At 49.3% G+C, this 26,132-nt stretch overlaps 2 protein-coding genes across 2 annotated transcripts in view; one reads left to right on the top strand and one right to left on the bottom strand.

Annotated features, from left to right (window-relative positions):
* Nucleotides 1-26,132, bottom strand: part of SYN3 (synapsin III) — a 425,920-nt gene that overhangs the window by 273,590 nt on the left and 126,198 nt on the right. The gene's annotated exons all lie outside the window — the stretch shown is intronic.
* Nucleotides 1-26,132, top strand: part of TIMP3 (TIMP metallopeptidase inhibitor 3) — a 57,765-nt gene that overhangs the window by 27,704 nt on the left and 3,929 nt on the right. The window contains exons 2-4 of the mRNA XM_004418078.3: nucleotides 16,497-16,579; nucleotides 24,187-24,298; nucleotides 24,994-25,115. Of these exons, the coding sequence (XP_004418135.1) occupies nucleotides 16,497-16,579; nucleotides 24,187-24,298; nucleotides 24,994-25,115 (317 nt within the window). The remainder of the gene's footprint in view (nucleotides 1-16,496; nucleotides 16,580-24,186; nucleotides 24,299-24,993; nucleotides 25,116-26,132) is intronic.

The following is a 26,132-nucleotide window of genomic DNA, read 5'->3' as shown; positions in this document are numbered from 1 at the left end:
ATAATGTACTTTAACCACTGAAATTATCCCAAGTTTGTTTAAATTTTTGGAAATAAACTCTTTACTGGACTGTCAGCTTGGAAAATAGGATGTTACTGAAAGAAAAAAATAGTGACTCATAAAGAAAACAGATTGGTGAGAGCCACTCAATTGTGCAGTTGATGGACCAGGTGAGGTGACTTAGGAACCAACTCTGTACTTGCTGCTGTCCCTAGTTTTGGCAACTGAAAATCATCTAAACAGGTTACAGGCCATGAAAGACCTTTAAGACAAGGCCAGAGGAGGCACCTGAAGCATCCTAATTACTCAAGTTGGATCAACTGTTCAAAGACATGATTCTAGATCCAGCAGATGGGGAGAACGTGATGTCCATTACCAATGGAGAGAGTAGAAGCCAGGGGAAATGCATGAATTAGAGATATAGGGTGATGGTAAAATAACCTTAGCCTCTTAGAGACCCTAGAAGACATCCAGTCTGACTCCTTCAATAGCAGAATAAAAAACTAGGGCTCCAAGAGGGAAGTGATTTGTAGAACTCACATAGCAAATGAATGGAAGACCGGAATAGAGAACCTGGATAGAGAACCCAGCTCCCACTCTTGGCCTGGGGCTCTTCCTACTAATCAATACTTTCTATGTAATAAGACTCCCCCCACCACCGCCCCAAATATTCCTTTACTTCCACACCCAGATAAGTACAGCTATTTAGTGGAGTAGGTAGAATTATTTATTAAATCATGTCAAAGCTGGGAGACAGAATCTGTTTTGAGAACACTAGAGGTTTTTAATGGATGGCGGTGAAGACTGCATTGCCAGTAGTAGAAGGATCCAGAGTGGTGAGGTCTCTCTCAACTTTGTACCCTGAGTGGCACCCCATGGGCAATTTGTGTTCATCCCCCACCAACACAGTGAGAGAGCTAAAGGCCCCGAGGGAGACCAAGATGGTGAGGGGACATGGAACCACATCACAGGTGGGGAAGGGCCATCAAAATCTATGAGAAGACTTATCCTGGAGACAATTTAGGGAACATGACCACGTTCTTCCAATAGCTTGTCTTGTGTAAGCCTAAGATGTCAACTAGCTGAGGGGAGGCCACAGGGAGGCAGGAGAAAGAAGAATTTGGGTACAGTCAAAAAATGGCTCAACATGGAACAGGCTGACCGAGGTCACAGATGTTTTCATAGTTGCCAGATTAATCCTGGGATGAGACTGTAGAAGAAACTCAAAGGAGGTTACACTGAGTGACTGTGAGGGTCCTACCCAGCCTAGAGTCTGTGGCCTGTGATATGTGCCTGTCCCACTGCACTGTGGTCAGACATGTGCTTCCAGAAAGGAGATAAGACCCAGGGGTGAAAAGCAGCAGCTCCAGAGTCAGCCTGCCTGGACTGGCATGCTGGTCCACCATGTCCTAGTCGGATGACTCGGGGAAAGTCACTCACTCTCTACAAGCTTCAGTTTCTGCAAGATGGGGCTAATGACAGCACTTACTCTATAGGGTCTTAATGAGGCTTAAATGGGATAATCCATTGAAGCATTTAGCACTGATGTGCATCGTCAGGGCTTGATGGATGTGGCATCTATTATAGTTAATGACAGTATTATAATTAGCATTATAATCAATGACAACAGTATTCTTGTCAATAGGGAAAGTTGGGCACTGCCTCCAATGACCATTCTGCTTTTCATGGCAGTGTGTGGCTAAACGTGTTCATCTCTGATGCTCTCATTACTTACACTCTGAGAACACTGGAATGTCAAGGAAAGCATGTCCCTATTTGCTCTGCGTTACTCTAGTCGGCAGCATCTGTGAGCACTGGTTGGGGGGGGTGCTTCAGAAACTGTCTCAGCCCCCATTTTCCTATGAGCCACCCATGGACAGGCAGCGTAAGAAGTTCTGCGTCAAGTATGGTCACTCTGTGCAGCCTGCCAGCCCTCAGATGTGTGGCAGAGGTGGGGTGCGGGGAGGCCGCTGTGCTGGGGATGCTCTGTGGCGTGGGAATTGGCCTTGAGGGTGGCCCAGCACCCAGCAACAAGGCTAGCTGTGGTCAAGTACATGTGGTGTTTATCGGGCCAGCCCTCCTTCAGCGAGTGCAGCCAGATGGAAGCTCTGTCGGGAGAGGTGTGCTCTGGGTGGTCCCCAGCACCAGAAAATGTACTGGTTCTGGTCTGGTGCAGGGTGCCATCCTGGCAGCTGGATAGGGAATCACATGGGATCTGGAAACTGCCTGTGGGGTTGTCCACATTCCTAACACTCAGTGGTCCCATCTGGTCCACAGGCAACTCTGTCAAGAAAGAATGATCCTCCACATTGGGAAGTGACTAGAGGGGTGGAGGGGAAGAGGGGGATTGGGGTTTATTTTGGAAAACTTGTGCTAGGTGGTTCCATCTTTATTATTTTCCGTCCTCACAGATATGCTATCTACCTTTCTTCAGAATGAGGAAACTGAGGCTTGCGGAGTTTATGTATCTTGCCCAGCTGGGACAAGTTGGTGGGCTGAGTTCAGAAGTCCATTCTCCAAGACACTCATAAGCCTGGACATGGCCAGGGTGAGGTTATCAGGACAGGACCAGGCGGGGGCTCTGGGGGCTGAGGATCCTGGGCACAGAGCAGCAGTGCTGTCGTGCACAGATCCAGATGGTGGGACAGTCCTGAGAAGCTCCCCCTTCAAGCTCCTGTCACCCAGAGAAGCTGATGTTTGTTTGGGTCCAAATGAGCTCGTGAGCCTTCTCTGCCTCTCTCTAACCAGGGTCTTCACTGTCCCTTAGCCACGTGACTCTGACACTCCAGGCTCAGTTTGACTACTGTGCCCTTGTTCATGCTGTTCCCCCTGCCTGCAATATCCCCCGTCTTTTCTTTCCATGATCAAAACTCAACGTATTCTTCTTGGTCAGCTCATGGCAGTGGAACTGGCCTTGGAAAGTTGCAGTTAGATGTAGCTCGTGAAGTAACTGCACAGCAGAGGAAGACAGAGTGGGAGATGCTCGCGAAGCCACCACTAGGTGCCAAGATGGAAAAGACGTCTTCTTTTACCCAGCAACTGTTTACTAAGCACCTACTGTGTGCCAGGCACTATGTGCGATGTTGGGGATATAATGGTGAGCGAAACAAGTCATGATCCCAGCATAATTTACTGTGTGTGTAAAGAGACATTATTCAAACAAATGCACAAACATATACTTACAAACTGGGGACTATGCGAACATATAACAGGAATCCCGTTCTAGTCTGATGTGGGTGGAGTGGTCAAGGAATGCTTCCTCTAAGGAAGTGTCCTTTGAGTTGAAACATGAAGGATGAATGGGAGCTGCTAGGCAAAGGGGAGCAGAAGAGAGTTCCATACAGAGGAACGGCATGTTCAAAGGCCCTGAGGCCCTGCAGCTGAGCAGAGTTAGACCAGGGCTGCTCATCAGGTGTCCAGAAAAGGTGCTTGTCTCCCCTTGTCCCTCTCCTTGGTCCTAAGGCCTGTGCTCCCTGCCCCCAAACCATGGGCTTTAGGCTAATTACTGGACTTCTCTGGTTTGCAGAGTTAACTCCACCTCAAAGTTCTCACCATCTGTGGCTTATATGAGTCCTTCTCTAATAATTCAGCTTTGGGAATTTTCCTTTTCTCTGCATTTCTGATGCATTTGATGCGTTGGCTGATTGTTTCAGATTTGTGAAATGCTGAGTAGTAGAAAGAAGATGAACTTTGCTGCCAGGCATATATGGATTTAATTCCTAGCTGTGTGACCTCTGACAAGTTTCTTATCTATCCTGAGTCTGGTTTTCTTTATCTACCCAATGAAAATAATGCTACGTATCTTACAAGTGAGTTTTAAGAATTAGATTTAATATGCATAAGGATTAGATTTAATATGGGTAAGGTGCATCTGTTTTGTTCACTGTGGGTTTCCACCAATGCCTGAACTCGTAGTAGCCACTCAAGAAACACTGACTGACTGAACGAGAGCTCGGGCGCTGTGGATGTATTCAGGTGTTCAAGGTGGAGGTGGTCTTTTTCTTCATTACCACTGACACCATCTGCCTACCACACTGTCAGCCCGGCCAGGTTGTTCAAAATGACCAGGGATTGGCTTTATCACTGCCATTACCCATTTTGACCAGAGAGGGCAGCAGTTAGCATTCTTTACTTAACGTGTTTTCTTTCTTTTTTTTGTGAGGAAAATCGGCCCTGAGCTAACATCTGCCAATCCTCCTCTTTTTGCTGAGGAAGACTGGCCCTGGGCTAACATCCATACCCATCTTCCTCCACTTTATATGGGACGCCGCCACAGCATGGCTTGCCAAGTGGTGCTTTGGTGCACGCCGGGATCTGAACCGGCAAACCCCGGGCCGCCGCAGCGGAGCGCACGCACTTAACCACTTGCGCCACCGGGCCGGCCCCATGTATTTTCTTTAAAACAGAAGTTGGCCTCCTTAAAAGGCACGTGAGTCTTATCTCCACCCATTCCTCCACACCCGCAGGATTCGATATCCCTCATTAACTGCCTTGGGGCTTGAAGATCTACAGTCTGGCCTTGTGTATCCTCATACCTGTTTCTGCCCACGTACTGAGGCTGTGAGCTGCAGGGGAGGTTCTGAGTGTGCTGGGCAGGAGAACACCTGCTTTAAATGGGACCCTCCCAGCTGTGTCCACTTTAGTGTCCACACTGTTCCTGGCTGAAGTTAGGTGAGTTAAAGAGGGGAGAAGGGAAGCTTGACTGTTTTAATATCCACCCAAAGGGTAAGGTATAAACATACCACAGTCCTCTTGGCGTCTGTGCTGTATGATCCCCAGAGACAATGTTGCTTGTTCAAACCACAGCAAAGTCTCCCACCCATCCCTGGTGCATTTGAGAACAGATTTGCTGTCTGTCTGCAAAGATGCATCTGCGGGCCTGGCATGCAAATGGGGGAAGTGGTCCCTTGGCTTAACGGTCCCTTGGTTTTCCTGCTCCTGGTCCTATCCCGGAGTCCCTCAGCTCTCCCAGCTAACAAAATCCCAATTAGCGGAAAAATAAAATACTACAGACGGCTCCTGAGATGTTGCCAGCTGTTCTGGTCTCACACACTGACCTGACCTGAAAGCTCGAAGTTCTGAGAACCGTTGGTCTGCACGGTATTTTTCTGGGCACTGCTTCAAAGGCGCTATGGTTGAAGACCAGGCTGCTATTCTGGTGGCATCTTGTGTGGGATAAAGTTTCCCATGGGCCCCCGGGGAGGGCTGGAGCGCTCGGGGGAGGCAAGGGGTTCTGAGCACCTCTGGCCGGTGTGACCGCATGACTGTGAGCAGGTCAGCGCCTCTGAACCCTCAGTGGGGTAGAGCTTTCTAGAGGTCAGGGTGCACCCTAGATTCTGGGATGCTAAGCCAGCCAAAACATCCAAGGCAAAAACCACTCTAAAGGTTAAGGGGCTTGAGAGGAGGGTCCGAGGGAAGAGAGGGATTCATTAAATCTTGACTTTGAGGATCAGAAATGGGATGTGAACTGATGGGATGTGAATAGGACAAGTGGTGGGCCTGAAGCAAAGTAGGGCAAGGCTGGACTTGCTTTTAGGGATGTCTTGAGGCTTTGGGGGCCCCCTGTCAGCCGACCATTCAGGCACCCACTTGGGCACGTGTTATCCTAAGGGCTGGGGGCAGGGACGGAGTGGGAAGTCTTCATCACTGCCTTCAAAGAGTGCAAACCCACCAAGAAATGAGAGAGGTTGAAGCAAGACCCAACCTACCAAGCTGGGCGTCCCTGCCTACCTCTCGGCTTCCACCTCTCTGCCCTTGTCACACTGTCATCTGTCAGAGTGCTTTCCATCACTCCAGTGGGCCAGGCTCTCAGCCTCCAGGCCTTTGCTCTGCTCCCTCCTCTACCTGGGGCCTCTCCTCCTCTTTCCCTTGGCCGCCGCGTGCTGATTTCTCGCCTCCCACTTCAGGCATGACGTCTCCCCCAGCACGTGTCCATAGCACCTCCCTGCCCCGCTGGGTGCGTCTGCTGCCTGCTCCTGTGGCTCCCTGGACTATAACCGCCTGTCTTCTCGTCTCCTAAGATAGAAATAAGCTTCCCGAAGCGGGGGACCCTGTCTACCTGCTGACTGCTGAATCCCCAAGACACAGTACAGGATCTGAGGCACTCAGTCTGAGTGAATAGTGACTAGTGAATGAGTTAATTCCAGTACCCGTGATAGGATGGGAAGGAGGAAGAGGAGGAGGGGGAAGAAGGAAGAGAGGGAGGAGACGGCGGCACCTCTGACCTCCTGTAGGACGCTGGTGGGTCCTCTGACCGTGGGTTTCTCATCTGTACATGGAGTTAGGGGACTGCCCCACCGCAGAGAGATCAACATGTTAACCAACGTGTTAACCAGGGCCTCCTGTCACAGGACCCCACGGCTCACCTCTCTCTGGGTGTGAATCTTCAGTATTTGGGGATCAGGGTCCCATTTCAGCTTCTCAGATCACATTCTCACCTGCCTCCCTCTTCTTTTCTGGGTGAGCCTTAGAACTAGGACTTCTGACCCCTCACTCCAAGAGCCTAAACATGAAACCATCTCTGTCTTCCTTTATTGTGTTACCTTCCATTCCCTCCTGCAGCCTCATTCATGCATTCAACAAACATTTTGGGAACCCCTGCCATGTTCTAATTACCGTGCCAGGTGCTGGATTCCCAGATGCAGTCCCTACCATCTAGTAACTCAGGCCAGTGAGCACCAAGTACCTGATCAGTAAGGTAGAACATGTGCAGGAAGAAAGGAAGCTGTGCAGAAGGCAGGAGGGATTAGGTTGGCCTGGGATGGGCAGAAGGCTTCCTGGAGGAGGTGGCATTTCAGCTGGGTGGGTCTGGTAGGGAGACAGAGGTGTGGGCAGATGCATGGGAAGGAAGTCATTGTCATGGAGACAAGGGGCATCACAGGACAGGTCAGTGTAGCGGGGGTGGGGGTGTGATGAGGGGTGCTAGAAGCTTTGGAGTGGTGGGGCTTGAGGTGGGGCCTCAGCTCTGGAGAGCCGGGTACACATCCCTGAGCTTGAATAATCCTGTGGATGCTGCGAAAGGAGGATCCAAGGGAGGCTTAGGTGGGGATGTGGGTGGGGTTGTTGCTCTCATTTGTTCCTGGGAGAAAGAGGGAGGCTATGGGAAAAGGACACCTTTCCCACTTACTATGCTTGACATTCCCCTCCTAACTCTGCTTTGCGGAGTACAAGCCTCAGCAATTCTAATCATGCTTGTGAACACTTTGGGGCAGTTGCCTTACTGGCCTCTTAGAAACCCAGGTCACAGCAACACCCTCTCCCTTTGCAGATGGTCCTCACTCCCCAGGTCGGTCAGCCCTGAATCCAGGAACCAGCCAGCCCTGTGACTTTTGCCCTGTCCTGGACCACATGATCCATAGCTTTCTGCACTGGAAGAAATCGAGAGTGGCTGACTTTAAAAGTGGTTAGATTAGAAACGAAAGGTATTAATCCCAAGTCTAGGCGTATGCCTAGGCGATGACTCTTAAATTTGGTCTTTTAACATTTTAAAAATGGAGGTCACCACTTAAAACATGAAAGGGAGTGAGATGTAGATTTTGTTTGTGTTCCTTTTTGGATTATCTCAATGTTCCAGGCAACTTGACATGTCTGAGTTCGTGTCCCCTTTCCTGCCTTCTCTGGCCCCTTCATTTCACATACAGCAGACGTCAGCCGGGCCCCTGTGTGTTTCCTGGCCTGCTCAAGCAGAAATCCATAGTGCTAACAAGGTGAGGAGAGCTAGAAGCCCACACATGCCCCTCCTTCCCCTTTGCCAGGAGGCCCAGCACAGGGCATCCCCAGGACAGCCTTGCCTCGGGGACCCCAGAACACAAGGCAGGCACTGAGAAACAAGACTCTGTGCAGAGAGAGGTTTTAATATCCTCCCGCTTTTAATAGCTTTCCCTGAGATGGAAACTTGGGTTGAAATGATTTGCAGCTCTCCAGATTTTTCTGAGTGTGTGTGTGTATTTGGGTTTATTTTTAGCCGCAGGGGTTCATTTCTTGCCAAAAAACCTGCTTAAATAAAACCAAGATTAATATTTTTACTTAACGGAAAGAGGACAGGCTTTGAACTGGAGCCTCCCTATCTTGATGGAGAGTGCATCTTGACTGTCTGGCTGCGGCTTTGACATCAACAAAAAGGGCCTTTGAAACTGATGAGAGAGCAGTGCCCTCAGGGGACCAGGGTGGGATGCAGGAAGAGTCTATTTCTGAGATGGCTCCGAGAGCATTCTTCCTCACACAGGCTGCCCTGCCCTGCCCCCCTCATGTTCTCCCCGGCCATTTTCCCCGGAAAGGCAGGAGGTCAGATCTGCCCTGGCTTTGCTAAGAGCCGGACCGGGATTCAGCCTCGCTCCCAGCTGCTTTCCTTAGCTCCTCCCCACCAGGTCTGCTCCAGGCATCTGCTTCCTCTGGATTCAGATAAAGCAAACTGAGGCTCTTCCCTGGGATAGGCTGAGGCCCAGATCCGCTGTCACCTCCAGAGAGCTCCTGACACCCCCCCGCCCCGGGACAGACTTCACCCCTCTTTGTGGCACACCGGCTCTTGGTTCTTGCTTGTTCTGCCGTGTTTGCCAGACTTGAATGTCCTTCACCTGTTTCCTTATTTGTCTTTCTTAACTCTGACCCCTGAGTTCCTCGGGGCCTCATTTATCTGCGGGGGCCCTGTGAACTGAGCACAATACTCCATAAATGATGGCTGAACACATGTGTGTCTGACCCCTGGACTGAGAACGGCCATTATCCCTTTTTGATAGAATAAGGCTCAGAAAGTCTTGGTCATTTGCCAGAGCTTACCCGGGGGAGTTATTTCTGTATTTTTTAAGTCACCCTCCTTGTGTGTGGGACTTTTAGTTTCATGTATTCAGCACATACATATCAGGGCCTTCTGTGTGCCAGGCTCTCTTCTGATCGCTCGGGCTACAGCAGTTAGTAAAACAAAGACCCTGCCCTCTCGTGAGGCGGGCGTTCTAGTGGGGAGAGACCATCGCTGAACAAATAAGTGGCTATATCACAGGTCAGACGGTGGCCCATGCTACAGAGCACAGTACGGCTGGCCGGGGATATAGAGAATGCATGGGGCAGGGATCTGGGGGGATCATGGGAGGCCCCCTGGCCAGGTGATATTTGAAACAGGTGAGGGGGCCATGTGGCTACTGAAGGCAGAGTGTTCCAGCAGGGGGACTGCAAGGACAAAGGGCCTGAGGGGGTGTTTGGGGGTGATGGAGGATTAGTAAGGAGGCCGGGATGCTAGAGTGGAACGAGCTGCCATTTCCTGAGATGGGGATGGCCATGGGAGGCCCAGGTGTGGGTGAGGGCTGTTATCAGGAGCTCGGTTTGGGATGGTTGAATTTGCGATGTATTATTAGACTTCTGGGTGTACATGTAGACTGGATGTAGACGCTTGGATATATGACTTAAAGGTTACGGGAGTTCTGGGTTGGAGGCTGCAAAAATGTGGGAGCTGTCAGTTGTACAGACGGTATGAAAGCCACAGGCTGGATGTGAATAAGAGGAGGATGAAGAACCCACTGCTGACTGGACTGAGCACCGTGGAGGTCATAACAAGAGCTGCTTTGATGGCGTGCGGGAGGGGGCTCAGGTCCTCACAAGAACCTGTCTAGGTTGGTAATCATCACCCCAGTTCATAGGCTGCGATGGGAAGTGACTTGCCCAAGGTCACGCAGTGACTTCATCCAGGTTCCACGCGCTCCGATCCTGTTCATTCTAGTGCATCACAGCCACTTCTCTCGGGCTTTTCTTGGTCTGATCTTTCAGCTTCTGAGTCTTTTTAGGGGGGCTTTTGGGGTTTGGGGTTGTGGTGACAAATAGGCTGGGAACCAGAAGGATCCAATGAAGGTGGGCTTAATTCCTAAGGCTCTTTCCTCAAACGTGGACTTCATCAAAGTGTCCCCAAAGAGGCAGCAGATAACAGGGGAGGGCCTTGAAAACGGTCACTGGAGGTGGACACTGAAGATCCTCAGGGGAGGAGGAAATGCTGACTCGCAAGAATTCTTTTGGGTCCCTTGCTGTCTTCCTCTGATTAGCACGCTTAAGAATCTGCAAGTAATCACCCTCAGCAACCTAACAGTATATCATCTGTTTCCCTTCAGGGTTACAAAGTTCCTTTTTACATATACGTTCTCTCATTTGATTAATCAGTCTAACTAACCTCAGACTTGTAGTGCTGTGAGAAACCTTAGGGATCATTGAGTTTTATGGTTTCTAAGTTATTTTTTTTCTTCCATGAAAGCCTCGCTGGGGAGCACAGTATGCTCAACAGATGATACACTGTTATATTGCTGATGATTCCTTGTGGATTATTATTACCGACCAGAGGATGTGTGTGTGTGAATGATTGGGAAAGGGTGGTGGGGTGGTCAAGGGGTCGTGGGGGACATTGGGAGCTTAGCCGGGGTCCTTCCTCCTAGGGACCAGTCCTCCCCTCTGATCCTTAGCAGAGCTGACAGTAGGGGTGGGGAGGTGCGGAAAACTTAGGAACTATTTGGCAATCAGTACAAATCTCGTGGAAAGGTTTTTAGGCAGTCTACTTTCCTGGGAGACCTACCAATTTTTTTTTTTCCACTGGGATGCAAAACTGCTCTCGGGGTACCTAATCCTCTTTTCCACAGTTGGACAATGGGGACAATAGTAGCCACCTCACAGGGTTATCATGAGGATAGAGTGAGATGGCATGCACCCACTGCTTGGCGCGTAGGAGGGGTTCAAGCAATGGTAGTTGTGGTTATCAATGTATTCTAGTTCCTTCCCTCCCCTCTAGACTTACTGATGGGAGGCAATGAAATGCAAGGAGATGATGATTAATTAGCAGGTGGGCTGGCTGGAGGAGCACGGGAGCCTGGCTCTGCCTTTCTTGGACAGGCTGAAATGCAGGATCTCCATGGTGCACAGGATCAGGGAATTGCTTAGTGGGCTGAGCCAGATGGACTGTGAGCCTGCCCCACTGCGGGGTCTCTTATTCTTTGCCACGAGCACTCTGGCCTCAGGAAGGACCCTTCCTCGGTCATCCTGTGGGGATGACAACCAGGAAGTAAACATCTACTGACTTGACTATTAGACAAGCTGGATGACAGGCTTCCCTCCTTCCTCATTTCTGGAGGGCTTCCATGGGGGTGGGCATCATTTTAACACTCCCAGACTCCTCTTTTGCTCCAAGTCCAAGCCTAGAGAGACAGGCGAGCCCACGGTCCAGGCTTTTCTGCCTACCTAGATCCTGCCTGCTGGGTTCCCATCAGAACAGCCTCCTCCCTGGGGTTGACACTAACAGTGACTTCTGCTTTTGGAGAAATTCATTCTACCTGCAGGCCAGGTGTGCCTTTCTTATCCTCACTGTCTTCCTAAAAACATACCTCAAGCCAGCAAAATCATTCTACAGGGCCTTTGGAGAGACAGGAATGGGGCTCTGTGTGTGTGTGTGTGTGTGTGTCTTTGTGTGTGTGTGGTAGTGGTAGCATCTCACCCGCTAGATGGCTGAATCAACTCCTGTATCCTGGAGAGCATCTGTACTGCTCTCAACAGGATGCTTAGACAGGCAGAATCTGGAGTCTGAAGTTGGTGTACATTAATTCAGTTAAAGGATCCTTGATCTAAAAACCAGCCAAACTTGGCCTTCCAGCCTGCCAGTAGGAAAGTCTAACCATTAGTTTGGGGTAGAAAGGTCTGGATTTGATTGAAGATGGTTGGATGGGAGGTGGAAGGAGAGGGTGAGAGGCAGGGGCCAGCTCCTGGGTATCTTATCCCCCTCTGACTATGCTGATGAACAGCAAATGTGCAATTTCTGGACATACCAGTAAGTTGCACTGGAAGCTGAATCCTGTTTGCCATCAGAATTGGTTTTTGTTCAAAACTTGTGCTGGTTGTGGTCTCTATTACTATGGATGGAGGTGCGGGCAGGCAGCACACAATTATTTTTGGAAAGGATGTGCCTTGTTTCGCTTGTTTTTGCAAGCTCTTATGAGCCTTCCCCCCCCCCCCAATTATTTAAAGGAAGACAAGATCATTCAATAGAAATATACCTTTACACCTGGATCCTCAGGTGTATTATATGTATTTAAGAGGGCCCCACATATATTTACAGAATGCCAATTACAGAAGCACACACAGCCTGGTCAGTTTCTTCCTACATACTTTTAAGTTAAAATACTGTTTACTCTGTTTTCTTTTTCTTTTTTTTTTAAAGATGATTCTTAAGATTTCTTTTAGTTCTTTTTTCTTTTAATTTAATTTATTTATTTTTTTCCCCCAAAGCCCCAGTAGATAGTTGTACATCATAGTTGCACATCCTTCTAGTTGCTGTATGTGGGACGCGGCCTCAGCATGGCCGGAGAAACGGTGCATCGGTGCACACCCGGGATTCGAACCCGGGCCGCCAGCAGCGGAGCGCGCGCACTTAACCGCTAAGCCACGGGGCCGGCCCTACTCTGTTTTCTTTTGACCTCCTTACCCCCAGAAGTCCAGAGTCCCTTCCCAGGAGGATAAGAAGCTCCAAGACTGAGGTTTAGGCTGTACCTGCCCCCCCACCCCCACCGGCCTTTCTCTGACTGGTGCTTCTGTACCTTGGAGATCAGCCCTCTAGCCATGAACTTTTAAACTTTGTCTTCCCACTAGACGGCACTCTGTGGAGGAAGGAAATGGGACTTCTATTTCTTGCACCCCCACTGGCACCCAACCCAAATTTCCCAGACACCAACCCAGTTCACGCCCATGTTGGTTTAGCTGCTGGAGGACACAGGGTAGACAGTGTGGGGCCACTCTCCGTGTGGAAGAGAATAAAGACAACCTGTGTCCATCCAGCCCATCTGTAAACCTGGCTTCTAGCTGCCACATCAAGGTGGCAAGAGGAGCCTGACGTGCTACCAGCTCCGAGTTTGGAAACTGTCTTCTGTTGTTGTTGGAAAACCATGACCTCCCCTCACCTTTCCTGTCCACTGTGGCCCCTGGGCCAGCGGACGCCTCGGGAGCCCCCTTATTGCCAAACAGGAAAGCACAAAACAGCACGCCTTTGAATTGCAGAGGAGAAACTGAAGCAAATAAAGACATATTAATTCACAGACCAAATAGGCAGATCTGGGGTTGGCTGGCGATTTTACTTTGGAAGGACTTTGGGAATCTATTTGGGAGAGCAGAAGGTTATTTAATTTTAGTTCAGTTTAGTGAAGTTTTGTTTTTGTAAGGAAAACATTGGTGTGGGCTCTCTGCTGGGCCGTCTCTGCCTCAGTCTTTCTGCACTAGGACCACAGGATCTTCTTTGGTCCTGATGGGCCGCTCTTGAGTTACGCGTGGGTGATGAGATGGGACAGGTACTTGTGAGGAGTGGGTGTTCCAGGCCTGAAAACACCTCATACGTTTGTTCTGACCAGTTCATGTGTGCTTCCCCACCTCTCCTTGAAATTTCAGAAGGCCAGAGTATTTTGATGAGCTTGCCTTTCTTCTCATCCTAGGGCAAACTCCCAGGCCTTAGCTTATAGTGCATGGTAGAAGCCTAAAAGTGCTCAGGAGGGACAAATAACAATAGACATCATGGTCATGGTGGTCATGCTAATAACAGTGACAGCAAACACATGGGGCTTGGGATGGGCCACCCACTGTTCTCAGTGCTTGTACTTAACACTCACAGCAACTTTATGAGGTATTGTTATTATCATTCCTGTTTTATAGATTAAGAATTGAAGGCACAGAGGGGTTTAGTAACTTCCCAAAGGTCACACAGCACTAGTGCTGGGATTTGAACCCAGGCAGTCAGGCTCCAGAGCTTTTCAATGCTATGCCATGTTGTTGCTGCTCCGCTAGTAATAAGTACATCACTTATAAGCCACGTGAGGGGCACTGGGCCAAGACAATCAGAGAGATTTAGGAGGGAAGAGCTCCAGGGACACAGGGGTTTGCCTGAGGCCACACGGTCATGGTGGAACTCAGACTCAAATGTGGCTTCCTGACTACAAAAACATACTCTCTTTTCGCTGAACTATTCTCAGATGACAAGATTCCAAGCTCAGGCCATTTCAGGGTAAGGAAGCAATTGGCTCGCTGCGCGTGCAGAAGCTTCCAGAAGTACCCAGCTTTATGGGAGAGGTCTGCTTATGACATGTTATGTCTAAATGAAGTCAAGCCATTTTTGAGCCAGGAAAGGGTAGATGTTGCTATTTAAAGGAATCCCTTTTGCTTTTCTTCCCCCCCTGGGGAAAGACTCATTCCCTAGTCTACCTTCTGGGTTAATGAAGCAGTGGAAGATGGAGCCAAATCAATTCAGGAAGAATCAATAGGAAAGTTCTGGCAGAGATGCTTTCTGTCCGACAGTTAAGCTGTTACAACCTGCCTGTGGGAGTTAATGTAGAGGAAATCGTCCCTGGGCCTCTGGGAGGATGGCTCCCTGCCGAGGATGCTGCTGTGAAGTTAGACACAGAGGTGGATACGGAATCTTGAGGGAGCTTGGCCTCAGATCTTGCCAACCTCTCGTTTTTACAGCAGACTTGGAAACAGCCACTCGCCTCCTCCCCATCTGAGCTGCCTCTGCTAAACCGCTAACTTTGCCAATGAGCTCCGTGTTTTGCCATTCTTGGCAAGGAAGGTCTGGAGGGGCCGTCGATTCATCTGGGTCCTGACTTCACATCTGACTGGGAGAGTAGGATCCAAGCTCATTCGGGGAGAAAGAGGACAGAATCCTGTCGGGATGGGGGAATTGGTTCCTAGTAAAGATTTTTTTCAAAAAGATTAGAGTCAAAGAATGGAGAAACATGATGGAACATCCAAAATGGAGAAGGATACAGAGCTACTAGAATGGGCAGGGGTGTGTATGTGTGTGTGTGTGTGTGTGTGTGTGAAGGGTATTCTGCTTAACAGACATTTACTGAGCACCTACTCTTTTTGGGGCTAAGTACAACTTGAGGTAGGAAAGAGTGACAGAATCTCAGAGCTGGAAGAGTTCAATTTGTGATTCAAAGCATGGCTGCTGTACATGCAAAATCCATTCCATTCTGGTCAAGGTCCTAGCCTGAGTGCATCCAGCCCCCCTTGATGGAGACATTCTGCCCCTGTGGCTGCCACCCCCCCCCACCCCGGCACTTTCATTGCTAGTTCTTATCAGATGACTTTTCCTTTGGTTGAGCCAATGAATACGACTTCTCTGCAATTTTCAAACTGTCTTCACGACCTGTCCATTCGGTCCTCCATGTGCTGGTTTTACAAATATCTGAAGACAGCTATTGTGTGCTTCTTTTTCACTCTCAGACACAGTCTCTTATAATCTCCAAGTCAATCCCTCCTTCTCTGTGTTCCCACTGCTTGTAGTAAATGCCTCTCTTCCAGCCTTCCAGACTGGGTCTGTCTAATTATTTTCATTTTCATAGTCATAACTAATATTTACTGAGCAACTCCTTTCTGCCACGCTGTAGTAAGAAATTTCATAAGATATTTTCTTTAATTCTCATTCCAATTCTCTGACATAAGTAGAGTCACACCCTCTTTCCAGATGAGAAAACTGAGGCTCAGAAAGAGGAAGTGGCCTCATTTCTCTGTCAGCTTCCTCATCTGTACAACGTGGGTGCTAACAGTGCCCTCATAAGGCGGTTGTGAGGAGTAAATAAGTGAGATGTTCCATTGCACAGAATAGGTATGTGATAAATGGGAGCTACTTTTCTGGTAACAATCCTTCCACGGTCAGCCCATTTCATTTTTGTCAATGACGATGATAATGATGATATTAATAACATTTATCTAACGTACACTACATCCAAGACATGGTGGCAAGAGTTTCACATGCATTATCTTGCCTAATCCCTTCGGTTAAGGAGATTGGTACCACTGTTATCCCAGTTTTATAGAAGAGGAAATTGGAGGCCAGAAAGGTTGCTTGCTCACAGTCATAATAGCCATAAAGAGCAAAGTTGGGATTGGAACAGTTCGGTTGGCTCTGAGTCCCTGCTCCCAACTGCTCGCCGCTCCACTACACCCTAATTGAGCTACCCTCTACTGCATTTAAGTGCTGGGTACCAAGAGCCCCATCCGAATGCCAACTGGGGCATGGAAAGAAGGTGGGGGGCATCACAAGCCTGCCGGCATATCAGGACACGGCGAATTGACACATGCAAAGGAAGAGCCCCAGATGAAGTGGCGCTCAGGAAGGGGTCCTGGAGAAAGAGGGAGGGCAAAAAACTCTACCAGGAGAAGTAGATTTTGGATTATGGTGAAACCAGAGTCAAGAAACCTTCCTGCAGGGGTGAGTGCAGCCTAGGAATTTCCGGCATTGGCAATTGTGAACATTCGGGGTAATTAACTCGAATGATGACTGCCTTCCTTTTCTCCTCCATTCCTCCCCCCACCCAGTGTTTCTCATCTGAATTCTTGCTCTTATAAACACAATCATCTATTCGAGTTGGCTCAGAGGTAAGAAAGCAATTCCAGGCACCCCGGGGGCTGGAAGCCCGAGCTGAGATGTGGTCCCTGATGTGGTGCAGGCCTCCCTAACCTCCTCCCTGTCTCTGTCTTGCCTTTTTCTGCAGTGATCCGGGCCAAGGTGGTGGGCAAGAAGTTGGTGAAGGAGGGGCCCTTTGGCACGCTGGTCTACACCATCAAGCAGATGAAGGTAAGTGACAGCAGCCCGGCTCCAGGAGGGTTCCTGTGTTTTTTTGCCAGAAGAGTCCTGGCCGAGGGAGGCAAGGTGGGTGTGCATTTGCTCAGTGTCTGAGTCCCAGACCCAGCCTGGAGAGGGCATTGCTGAGGCAGCAGAAAGGGATGGGCAGGGAGCAGGGCATGGTGGCTGCTTCATCCCAGAGCCAGCGCAGGTGGAGTACCACAGAGGTCATTGTTAAGAGGCTGGGTTCTGGAACCAGAGAGCAGACAGCTGTGTTACCTGCTAACTGCTAACCTCTGGGCCTCAGTCTTCCCATCTGTAAAATGAGGAGGTTGGACGAAATTGTCTTACGAGTTCTTCCAACCTCTGACTTCTTTAGTTTCAACAATGCCTACTGGTCTATGCAGTTGAGGTTACAACTCACGTTTAACCCCTCGAGTCTTTACATTAAACTTGTGCTGATCATAGGAACTGCACCCCAAGGTAGCAACTGTACCCTCTTTCCCAATTTTCCCAGCTCTAATCATCTTCTTGCATCCTGGCTAGTTAGCACCGTTTACTAAGCCTATTCGTGCAATTGAACATATTCCTGAGCATATTAACATTATGAGGCACATTCAGGAAGTTCTTGTTTTTAAGAAAAAGAACATCAGATCTGAAACCTAGAGAACCTGCTTCCTATGCTCAGCTCCACTCCCACATGGCTTGCTTACCTTGGAATCGTCCCTTTTCCTGAGCCTCAGTTTTGCCGTCTGTTACCAGTGTGGGGTTGGGCTTGTGCCCTTAAGAGCCCTTCTCCACTCAGGCATTTCAGGATCCCAAGAGTCCTGGGACACTCGCTGTGTTACTTCTAAGCAGGAGCTGCTGTGGGTGCCGGAAGGGGTAACTTACATTTGCCCCAGTGCAGAGGTTGGGGGCTTCACCCCGAATAACTCAGCAGCTGGTCCGTCACCCCACCTTTGTAGCACTTCCCTCTGTGCGGGGCTCTGTGCCAGGAGCCGTGAAGTCCACAAGGAAAATGCGGTTCCTGTGCTTAGGAAGTATAGTCAGGAGGAAAGACACCTGTGCGTGAATCACCAGAAGTTCGAGATGGGGTGTGCTCAGGTCCAAGAGAACTGGCAGCCCCATTTACTCATGCTTATATCTGCATCCCTAGCAATTGGGTGGGACCCAGCATGTAACAGGGACTTGGTGAATGCTTGTCCATCTAATGAGGGAACGAGGGTGAGACCCCACTGGCCTGAAAACTCCCCAGAGGAGACAAGCCTTGGCACCTGGGTAGAATTGAGTCTGAGGAGTAACCCAGCCCACGGGTGGTACCCAACCATCCCGGAAGCAGACCTCCAGGCCTCACTATTCCTGCGTCCTGAGGCCTGAGGGTAGATGTACTAAATTTGTGGAACCTGTTGCTTTGGATTCCATTTTGGAAACATCCACAGCCTTCTGGTTATGTAATGTTCAGAGTCAGCCCTGGCCAGCTGCCCTTGGCTGCCCGAGCTTGGTCATGGGACCAGCTTATGTCTTCAGACGGCCACGGGGAGAGAAGAGTGGGCAGAGGGGGGAACGAACAAGATCAACAACAACCCAGAAAACCCACTGTGCAACCCCTGGCAGCTGGCGAGCGGATGCCAAAGCATATTAGACAAAAGCAGAGGATCAGGAAACATATTCCCCGCCTGCTCTGGAAAAGTCCTTCACATTATGAGACACTCTGTGGCCAGCAGAGAGCTGCGAGGGGAAGAGCTGGGAAGCAGTGGCTCCTACGTTTGCCTAGCTTCCCTGCTTCCTTCAGGGCCAGGGTGACCAGAGGCCCTTCCTGTGGGCAGAATGTCCCATTCTGTGCTCGCTGGTGTCAGACCAGCCACTGGGGGTGTTTAGAGGCCAGATAACATTTGCTCACCCATCAGCTTCAGAGCACACACATCCACTCTCAGGCCCGTGGTCTCACGCTGTCCATTCACTATCCTTCACCCGGGGTCATGGAATCAGGGTGCTGGGTGTTAGAAAGGAAAATCCCTCGTTCTACTTCTGACAGAGGCTCAAAGGGGAAATGACTTGCCCAGAGTTGTGCATTTAAAGGCAAATCTGTTCCCAAGCTGAGGTGTCGAGATTCCTTCTCAATCCTGTGTTTTCTTTACACGACTGCCCCAATCTCCCTGCCATCTTACTTTGATCATCCATCACTATAAATGCCGTTTGTTAACTCTGCCCCTCTTACCAGCCCAATAGTAGATAACCCATAGAACTGGGCATTGCCCTTCTGTCTCAAGAGGCCACTGGATTCTGCTGGTCTCTGGGTACCAGTCTGCTAATCAGAGTGGGAGTAGACCATCTGACCGTCCCTCCCCACCCCCCACCCCCCCACCTCTCTCCCTTCCTCCCTCTCTCCCTCCTTCCCCCTCTGAGCTGGGGATACAAAGATAATATTTGTTACAATGAATATAAGACTCCACACAAGTAACATTTATTGAGCATTTCTATGAGCCAGGCATTGTGCTCAGCCTTGGCATGGATCCGTCCTCACAGCACCCTATGAAATAGATACACATTATCCTCTATTTTACAGGTGAGGCAATTGAGCCTTGGAAAAGTTCTGTAACAGTCAAGCTCTTGTGGCTAGAAAGTGGCAAACCAGAGTGAAACTATCAGAGCCTTTGCCAACAAGGAGATCACAGAGCAGTGGAGCAGCAGGCTGATTCAGCATTGCCGCCCACTTTCCGGGTAACCCCCGCCATTTGTATCTAGTTCCCTCAGGGAACAAAAAAGAGGTTGGCTTGGGTTTGTGGGTTTATCATCCAGCAGTGTATCTCTTGACTTGCAACATCCTGCAAAGGGTGTACAGAAAAATCTTTGTAGAAGGGAAGGGGGAGAGGCCAGAGAGGTGAGCCTGGAGGAGTTCTGGCACCGATCCCTGGGTGGCTTTGTTCTAGCAGATTAGAGAGTCTACTCCAGAGAGGCAGATGGGGTAAGCAAGGACTCCCTTAGAGCAGGACTAAAGGAACTTGGAGAACGTGAGAATGGGAGCCGCCCTGTCTGACCTCTCTCTTCTCTCTCAGAGTTCCCACCCACCCCCCCAAACTTCTCACCCAGATGAAAGGCGGGCAGACACTCTTTCCATATGCTAATTCCAGAACCTCTGGGCCACCTCTCAGGCATATCTTGAGTGTGCAGAGACCCACAGGTGTGTGTGTGGGGGGGTGTTTGAATGTTGAGGGAGCTTATTGCAAAGCTGAACTTGGAGATTAGCTGGAGCTGAGGCACTGGGCTATGGTGCAAAGGTGGAAGTTTCCAGAATTGGCACTCTAATCTGTTGGGACCTTATCTTCTATCAGGACCATGAGAAAGCAGTCTGCTTTCCAGGAGCTGTAGTTTGTGCAGTGGAGACATGCTTGCAGGCTGGCTGCAGGGGACAGCCCGTGGGGAACATTATGTCCCAGCTAGTCCTGGGAGGGTCCCCTGGGGAGGCCCGCTGGTCATGTGCTTTGCATGTCCTGACTCTGAGCAGGGCAGATCTGCTGGGCAATCGGAATACTTGGGCCCCAGGGACTTCCTTCAGTGGTTTGTCTAATCAAATAAGCAATAGCAGGCTCGCCTTGAAGCTCCAGCTGGAAGCCTTTCTGACCTCCCAGCCCACAGGGAACTATTCTCCTCCTCCCATTGCCTGTGACTCTTTATGGTCTGGGCCTCTCATGTAGCCCTCTGCAGAGACTGCCTCCATTCCCATGTGCTCTGCCTCCCGCCTTAGACAGCCCACTCTGTAAGAGAAAGACCATGCAGTTGGTATCTCAGTCATGTCTCTGAAACTCGGCTGCTTGGTCTGTAAAGGAGAATAGGTTGTGGGTGTAAATGAGTTCGTGATATAAAGCAGCATCCAGCAAGGTGCTGATCTTTGGCAGGCATTCCAAAAATATCTGACATAATGGTGACATTTCAGCCATCAGTGTAGAGTGAAGACCAGATATTCCCTAAGAAATATGCAAATCCCCCAGACTCAGAAGCTTCTTTCTCACATTATTTGTCCCTTCACCCCAAGGGAGGCTAATTTCTTAGAATTTTGTGTAGATACTACCAAGAAGGGAGGCCCAGAGGCTTGTAGAGTCCATTGTGAGAGATACACAGACACACACACACACACACACACACAGGAATATTATTCAGCCTTAAAAAAGAAGAAAACCTTGTCATTTGTGACAAAATGGATGAACTTGGAGGACAATATGCTAAGAGAAATAAGCGAGGCACAGAAAAATAAATACTGCATGATCTCACTTACATGTGGAATCTAAAAAAGTTGAACTCAGAGCAGAGAGTAGAATGGTGGTCACCAGGGGCTGGGAGGTGGGGAAGTGGGAAGCTATTGGTCAAAGGGTATACGGTTTCAGTTCTGCGGGATGAATAAGTTCTGGAGATCTCATGCACAGCATAATGACTACAGTTAACGATACTCTGTTGTATACTAGAAATTTGCAAAGAGAGTAGGTGTTGAGTGTTCTCACACAAAAAAGGGTAACTATGTGAGGTGATGGATATGTTAACTAGCTTGATAGTGTGATCACTTCACAGTGTATACACATGTCAAAACACCATGTTGTGCACCTTAAATAGATAACACTTTTTATTTGTCAATCATACCTCAATAAAACTGAAGGAAAAAAGAAAAGAACAACCTGCCTACTGTCTGAAGTTCTGAAGCAGATTTAACTACTTGTACTAAGAGATGAGGCTGGGCAAGACAAATAGGAAGAAGACCAGACCCTTTCCTCTGCTCATTATGAATTTCAGTTTGACTGATTTTAAGCTAACTTTTACTAAATGTCGTGTGCCAAGTGCTATTCTATGTCATTTAATTCTCAAAAACATCTTGGGAAGTAAGTATTTTGCCCCGTTTTACAGATGAAGAAACTGAGGCCCAAAGAGGTTAAGTCGCTTTGCAGGTGGCTAACAAGTGGCAGAGACCAGATTCAGACTCGGGCTGTCTGTCTCCAGAACCTGGGTTTACTGGTGACCCTCCACTGCATTGGCTGCATTAGATTATCTTTAACGTCCTTTCCGATTCTGAGATTCTAGGATTCTCTGATTTCGGGACATTATAAACCCAGTATAACTCTCCTAAACTTGTAAAACTAAGTCTAGGTCTTTATGATTACAAACCTACATGATACTTTTAGGATACATATTTAGGTCAAGATAGGATTATTATAAACAAAAGACAACTGAATGATTAAAATCTGCCTTTACCATACATTTCACATATTATTATTTTCAGAACAGACTCTAAAAGGCAGCACTGTGTTTGTCAGAGCCAGGCATTTGTAATGTATTAAAATTTTCTTGGTGCAAGTACTAGAAACCATGTTAAAATAAAAGTTCTTTCAAACTCAGAAGTAGCAGTGATGTCAAGCTGATTGTGACCAGTTGAGTTCTTACTGAGCAGCTGAAGTCCCTGGACTCCAGATAGGGGCTTGATTCTCACTGGTAAAGCAGAGAGGAAGTAAAGCGGAAAAACTGATCCAGAATGAACTGAGAGTCCAATAGGCTGCACCTAGAGCAAGTACTGAGTTGAAACAGTTACCCAAAACTCCAGGAACATCCACACCAATATGAGAAGCCACTAGGCACAGGGGTGAGTGCAAGGGCTGTTCTTTGGAGGCCACACGTGATGGCAGGCACACAGCAGCCCTCTTAAGCATGGTTCCCATTCAAGCCAGAGAGGCACCATCCATCACTGAGGAAGTGGGGGGTATGATTTGACACACATGCTCCCCTGTGGCATATTTGAAAACCAAGTGTGGACAGTACTTTTTGCGCTTGGCTGCGTTTCCTCGTTCAGCTGGCGACCTCGCGGGAGAAGAGGGTTAAGAAGGGAGGCCAGGTAAATTAGAACCATCTGCACTGATGGTTGCACACAATTAGAACAGCACTCCCCTTAGAGAAGGCAGAGGCTCCCCAACTCTGTAGGTCCAACGGACCCTTTGCGATGGCAGAGGTCCTTGTGGACCACCTACCCCCACCAGCCAGCCTCTTAAAAGAAGATGAGGAGGAAAAAACAGCCCATTAGACTGAATGGAGGCACTTAAATGAGACACCAATGAGGTGAGGTCTGGCTTTTTACTAATTACCATAAGTAAATTAATAATGCATGTCCAGGACTAAAGGAGAGACATTGTCCCATTGTAAACCCTTGGGAGAAGCCTGGAGACCACCAGCTGTCCAGGGCCCGTGTGCTCTGAGAACTGGGGGGACAATGGGATTGGGCAACACCCCTCCCAACCCCACCAGCTCACACAGTGAACAGAGTTGTCTCAACAGACACTCATGGACTTGACCTGGAACCACCAAGTGGGTTCAGCCTCTGTGACGTTCACACCAGTGGCTCTGAGCACGTGCTGATAAGGAGGCACAAGAGCCAGAAATGGCATTTACCTGCATTCGAGGCCCTTGGGCATGAACTTGTGAGGCCGCAGGGGGAGCCAGCATGGGATAATAATGGTTAAGAGCATAGAGTCTGGCACAGATTCTCCTGCCTGGCAATCCTACCTCTGCCATTTACCTACCATGGGGCCTTAGACAAGCCACTTAACCTACCTGGAGCTCAGGCTCCTCATCTGTACAATGGACACAGTTGTTCCTGCCTCCTAGGGCTGTCATGGGGATTAAGTGGGTTAATGTTAGCACAGAATTTCTCAGCCTTGGTACTCCTGACATTTGGGGCCAGAGAATTCTTTGCTGTGGGGGCTGTCCCGTGCATTATAGGCTGCTTAGCAGCATCCCTTCCCTCTACCCACAGATACCAGTAGCACCTCCCCACCTCCCAGTTGTGACAACCATAAATGTCTCCAGACATGGCCAGCTGTCTCCTGGGGTGGGAGTAAAATTGCTTTCAGTTGAGAATCACTGTATTAGATTATGTTGTAGATAAAAATGGCCAAATATCAGCAATTTCATAAGGTTCAACCTAATAATTATAAAGTGTTTAGTTAAAAATCTGTGAATTTTATATACATGTTTATATGCTTTATTTGGGGTAAAGGAACCCAGTGCTTTCATCAAATGTTCAGAAAAATAAAATCATGGAGAATCCCAGGCCTTAGCTCAGCTTTTGCCAGCCAAACAGAATTTTTCTCAGAGTCCTCATCTGTAAAATGGGTATAATAATACCTCTCTCCTAGGGGTCTTGTCAGGGTACGGTGAGGGGAGCGTAAACAAGAATGCTTTTATACACTGGAAAATGTCCCAGGGATGTCATGAGTATGCTGGCTGGCTGCCTTCTTGAAGCTCAGGTCTGGAGAGTGACAAGGCAGGCAGGACCCTTTTCACAGCAAATTCTTCTTAGGGTTTCTGAAAAGGTGTTGGGATTAGAGAGGAGTATGTACCTGCAGGGGTGTTGTGGGGGTGTTGGAATGGGAGGTGTGACTTGCTGGATGAGAAGGCACCAACCCTGGCTCAGACAAGAGGAGAACAGGTGGCTTCGTCTAGAGTGATGGCCCTGGGGTGGGGTGGGTAGGTCGGTGACCATCCAGGAACGACGGCTGATTAGGGGAATCCGATTCCCATAGACCAGACGACAGCATGCTTTCTGAGCCCTGGTCCTCCTCTCATGACATTCCTTCTGCCCACAGATGTACCGAGGCTTCACCAAGATGCCCCACGTGCAGTACATCCACACAGAAGCTTCCGAAAGTCTCTGTGGCCTTAAGCTAGAGGTCAACAAATACCAGTACCTGCTGACAGGTAACAGCCAACTCAAGCATCTAGGCCAGGGTTTGGCCAAGGTCCACCGTTCCTTCCCTTCAGAAGGGTGGAGAAGGAACAGCTGACTCAGAAGTGTGCTTAGGACCTCTGCCACGTGCCCAGCGAATCATAAGGAGTAGCTAGTGCTGAGTCCGTCTTGCTTGGCCACTGGTGGGAGCTCGAGGCCCTACACGGAGGCTGGGTTTTAGTCTCCGCTCCACCTCGGATGCCATGGAGGAAATCTCCTAGTTCTGTAGTTTCTCAGCTTTGCTATAAATAAAAAGTGATTGCTAGTACCTGGTCCTCTCCACCTTGCAGTCAACCTATCAGGTCTGTCTTGGAAAGTTACTCACCTTTAGGCAGTCAATATAGGAAAGGAAAAAACAAAACAGAACCAAAAAAACCATTGACGAGAGAAGTAAAGAGTTGGCCTTCATCTCAGCTCCAGTGCCTCATGGGCTTGAGACTTTCTGCAAATCGCTTCACCCCTCTGAGCTTCATTTTCCTCATCTGGAAAATGGAGATGCAGCTCGTCTTAAAAGGTGTTGGGGAGGATGAACTAAAAGCACAGGACTGAAAAGTACTTAGCTTAGTACCTGGGCTAAGGTGGGTACTCAGTAGGTGAGAATTCTTTCCCTTCTGGCTGGGCTTTGGACAAAACCACTCTCCCCTTGTCGTCCTCTTTTCTCCTCTAGGCCGTGTCTATGATGGGAAGATGTACACAGGGCTGTGCAACTTCGTGGAGAGGTGGGACCAGCTCACCCTCTCCCAGCGCAAGGGGCTGAACTATCGGTATCACCTGGGCTGTAACTGCAAGGTAAGCCCTGGGGAGGGCGGCAGGGGAGGTGCTCCCGCTGTGCTGGGCACTGGGGGCTTGTGCTGGGAAGGGCACGCATGTGGGGCCAAGGCAGAGGGGCAGGTCCACGCAGGGGTGCTAAGGAATGTCGCCCCCAGGCTGAGCAGTGGGTGTGGAGGTGGGGACAGAATACCTTTCTGCGGTCATTTGCCGCCTCCGTGCTGCCCACTTGGCAGCTGCTAGGGCCTGAGGGCTCTTCAGCGTCCCCGGCTCCTCCCGTGGTGCAAGGTTGTGGCAGGTACAGGATCCTCACACTGGCGGGTCCTGCAAGGCAGCTCCAAGTGGGCTCACCCAGGTGGCTGACTCACTGGCGCTGGGGCAGGCTGGCGCAGGACTGCTGATATCATGTGTGCAGAAGGTCACTCCTCAACCAGGCCCAACTTCTTGACCCAAGCACAGGGCCAAGACACACGGCCTTCCTGCTGTGGGAGGGAGTTGGGCCGTTCTCTTGCTCAATTCTCACAACAACCCTGCAGTTTTAATTAGTATTGTCCACATTTTGCAGATGAGGAAATAGAGGCTCAGAGAGCTTAAGTGACTAGCCCTAGGTCACACAGCTCGCCAAGTCTGATTTCCAGCCTAGGTCACCTGGACTCCAAAGTTTATGCTTTAATCTTTCTAATTCCTCAATTCCCTACAAGAGCTGAGCTCTTTCATCCTTTCTTGTTACCAGTTGAGAGGGAAAAAGCTCTCTCAAATATCTAATTCTACCATTTTCTAGCTGTGTGACCTGGAGCAAGCTACTTAACTTCTCTGAGCTTCTATTTCCTTATGTAAAAGGGAGATAAATCTGTTACGAGAGTTAAAGAGAATAATGTAGAGGCATTTAGCAGAATGCCTGGTACACAGAAGGTGCTCAATCAGTGTTAGTGAATGTTATTTATATTATTTTCACTAAGGGACTGATGTGGCTGGGCTCCACCCGAGTGGTCCCAGCTTCTAAATCCAGACTTGGGCAAGCATCATGCCTGGGTCCAC

Source organism: Ceratotherium simum, chromosome 25 (genome assembly GCF_057802395.1).
Source record: "Ceratotherium simum simum isolate JZ-2026a chromosome 25, ASM5780239v1, whole genome shotgun sequence".
In the NCBI taxonomy this organism is placed as follows: domain Eukaryota; kingdom Metazoa; phylum Chordata; class Mammalia; order Perissodactyla; family Rhinocerotidae; genus Ceratotherium; species Ceratotherium simum.
Note: the sequence above shows the minus strand (reverse complement) of the source record. Positions and strands in the feature narration are given on the sequence as shown.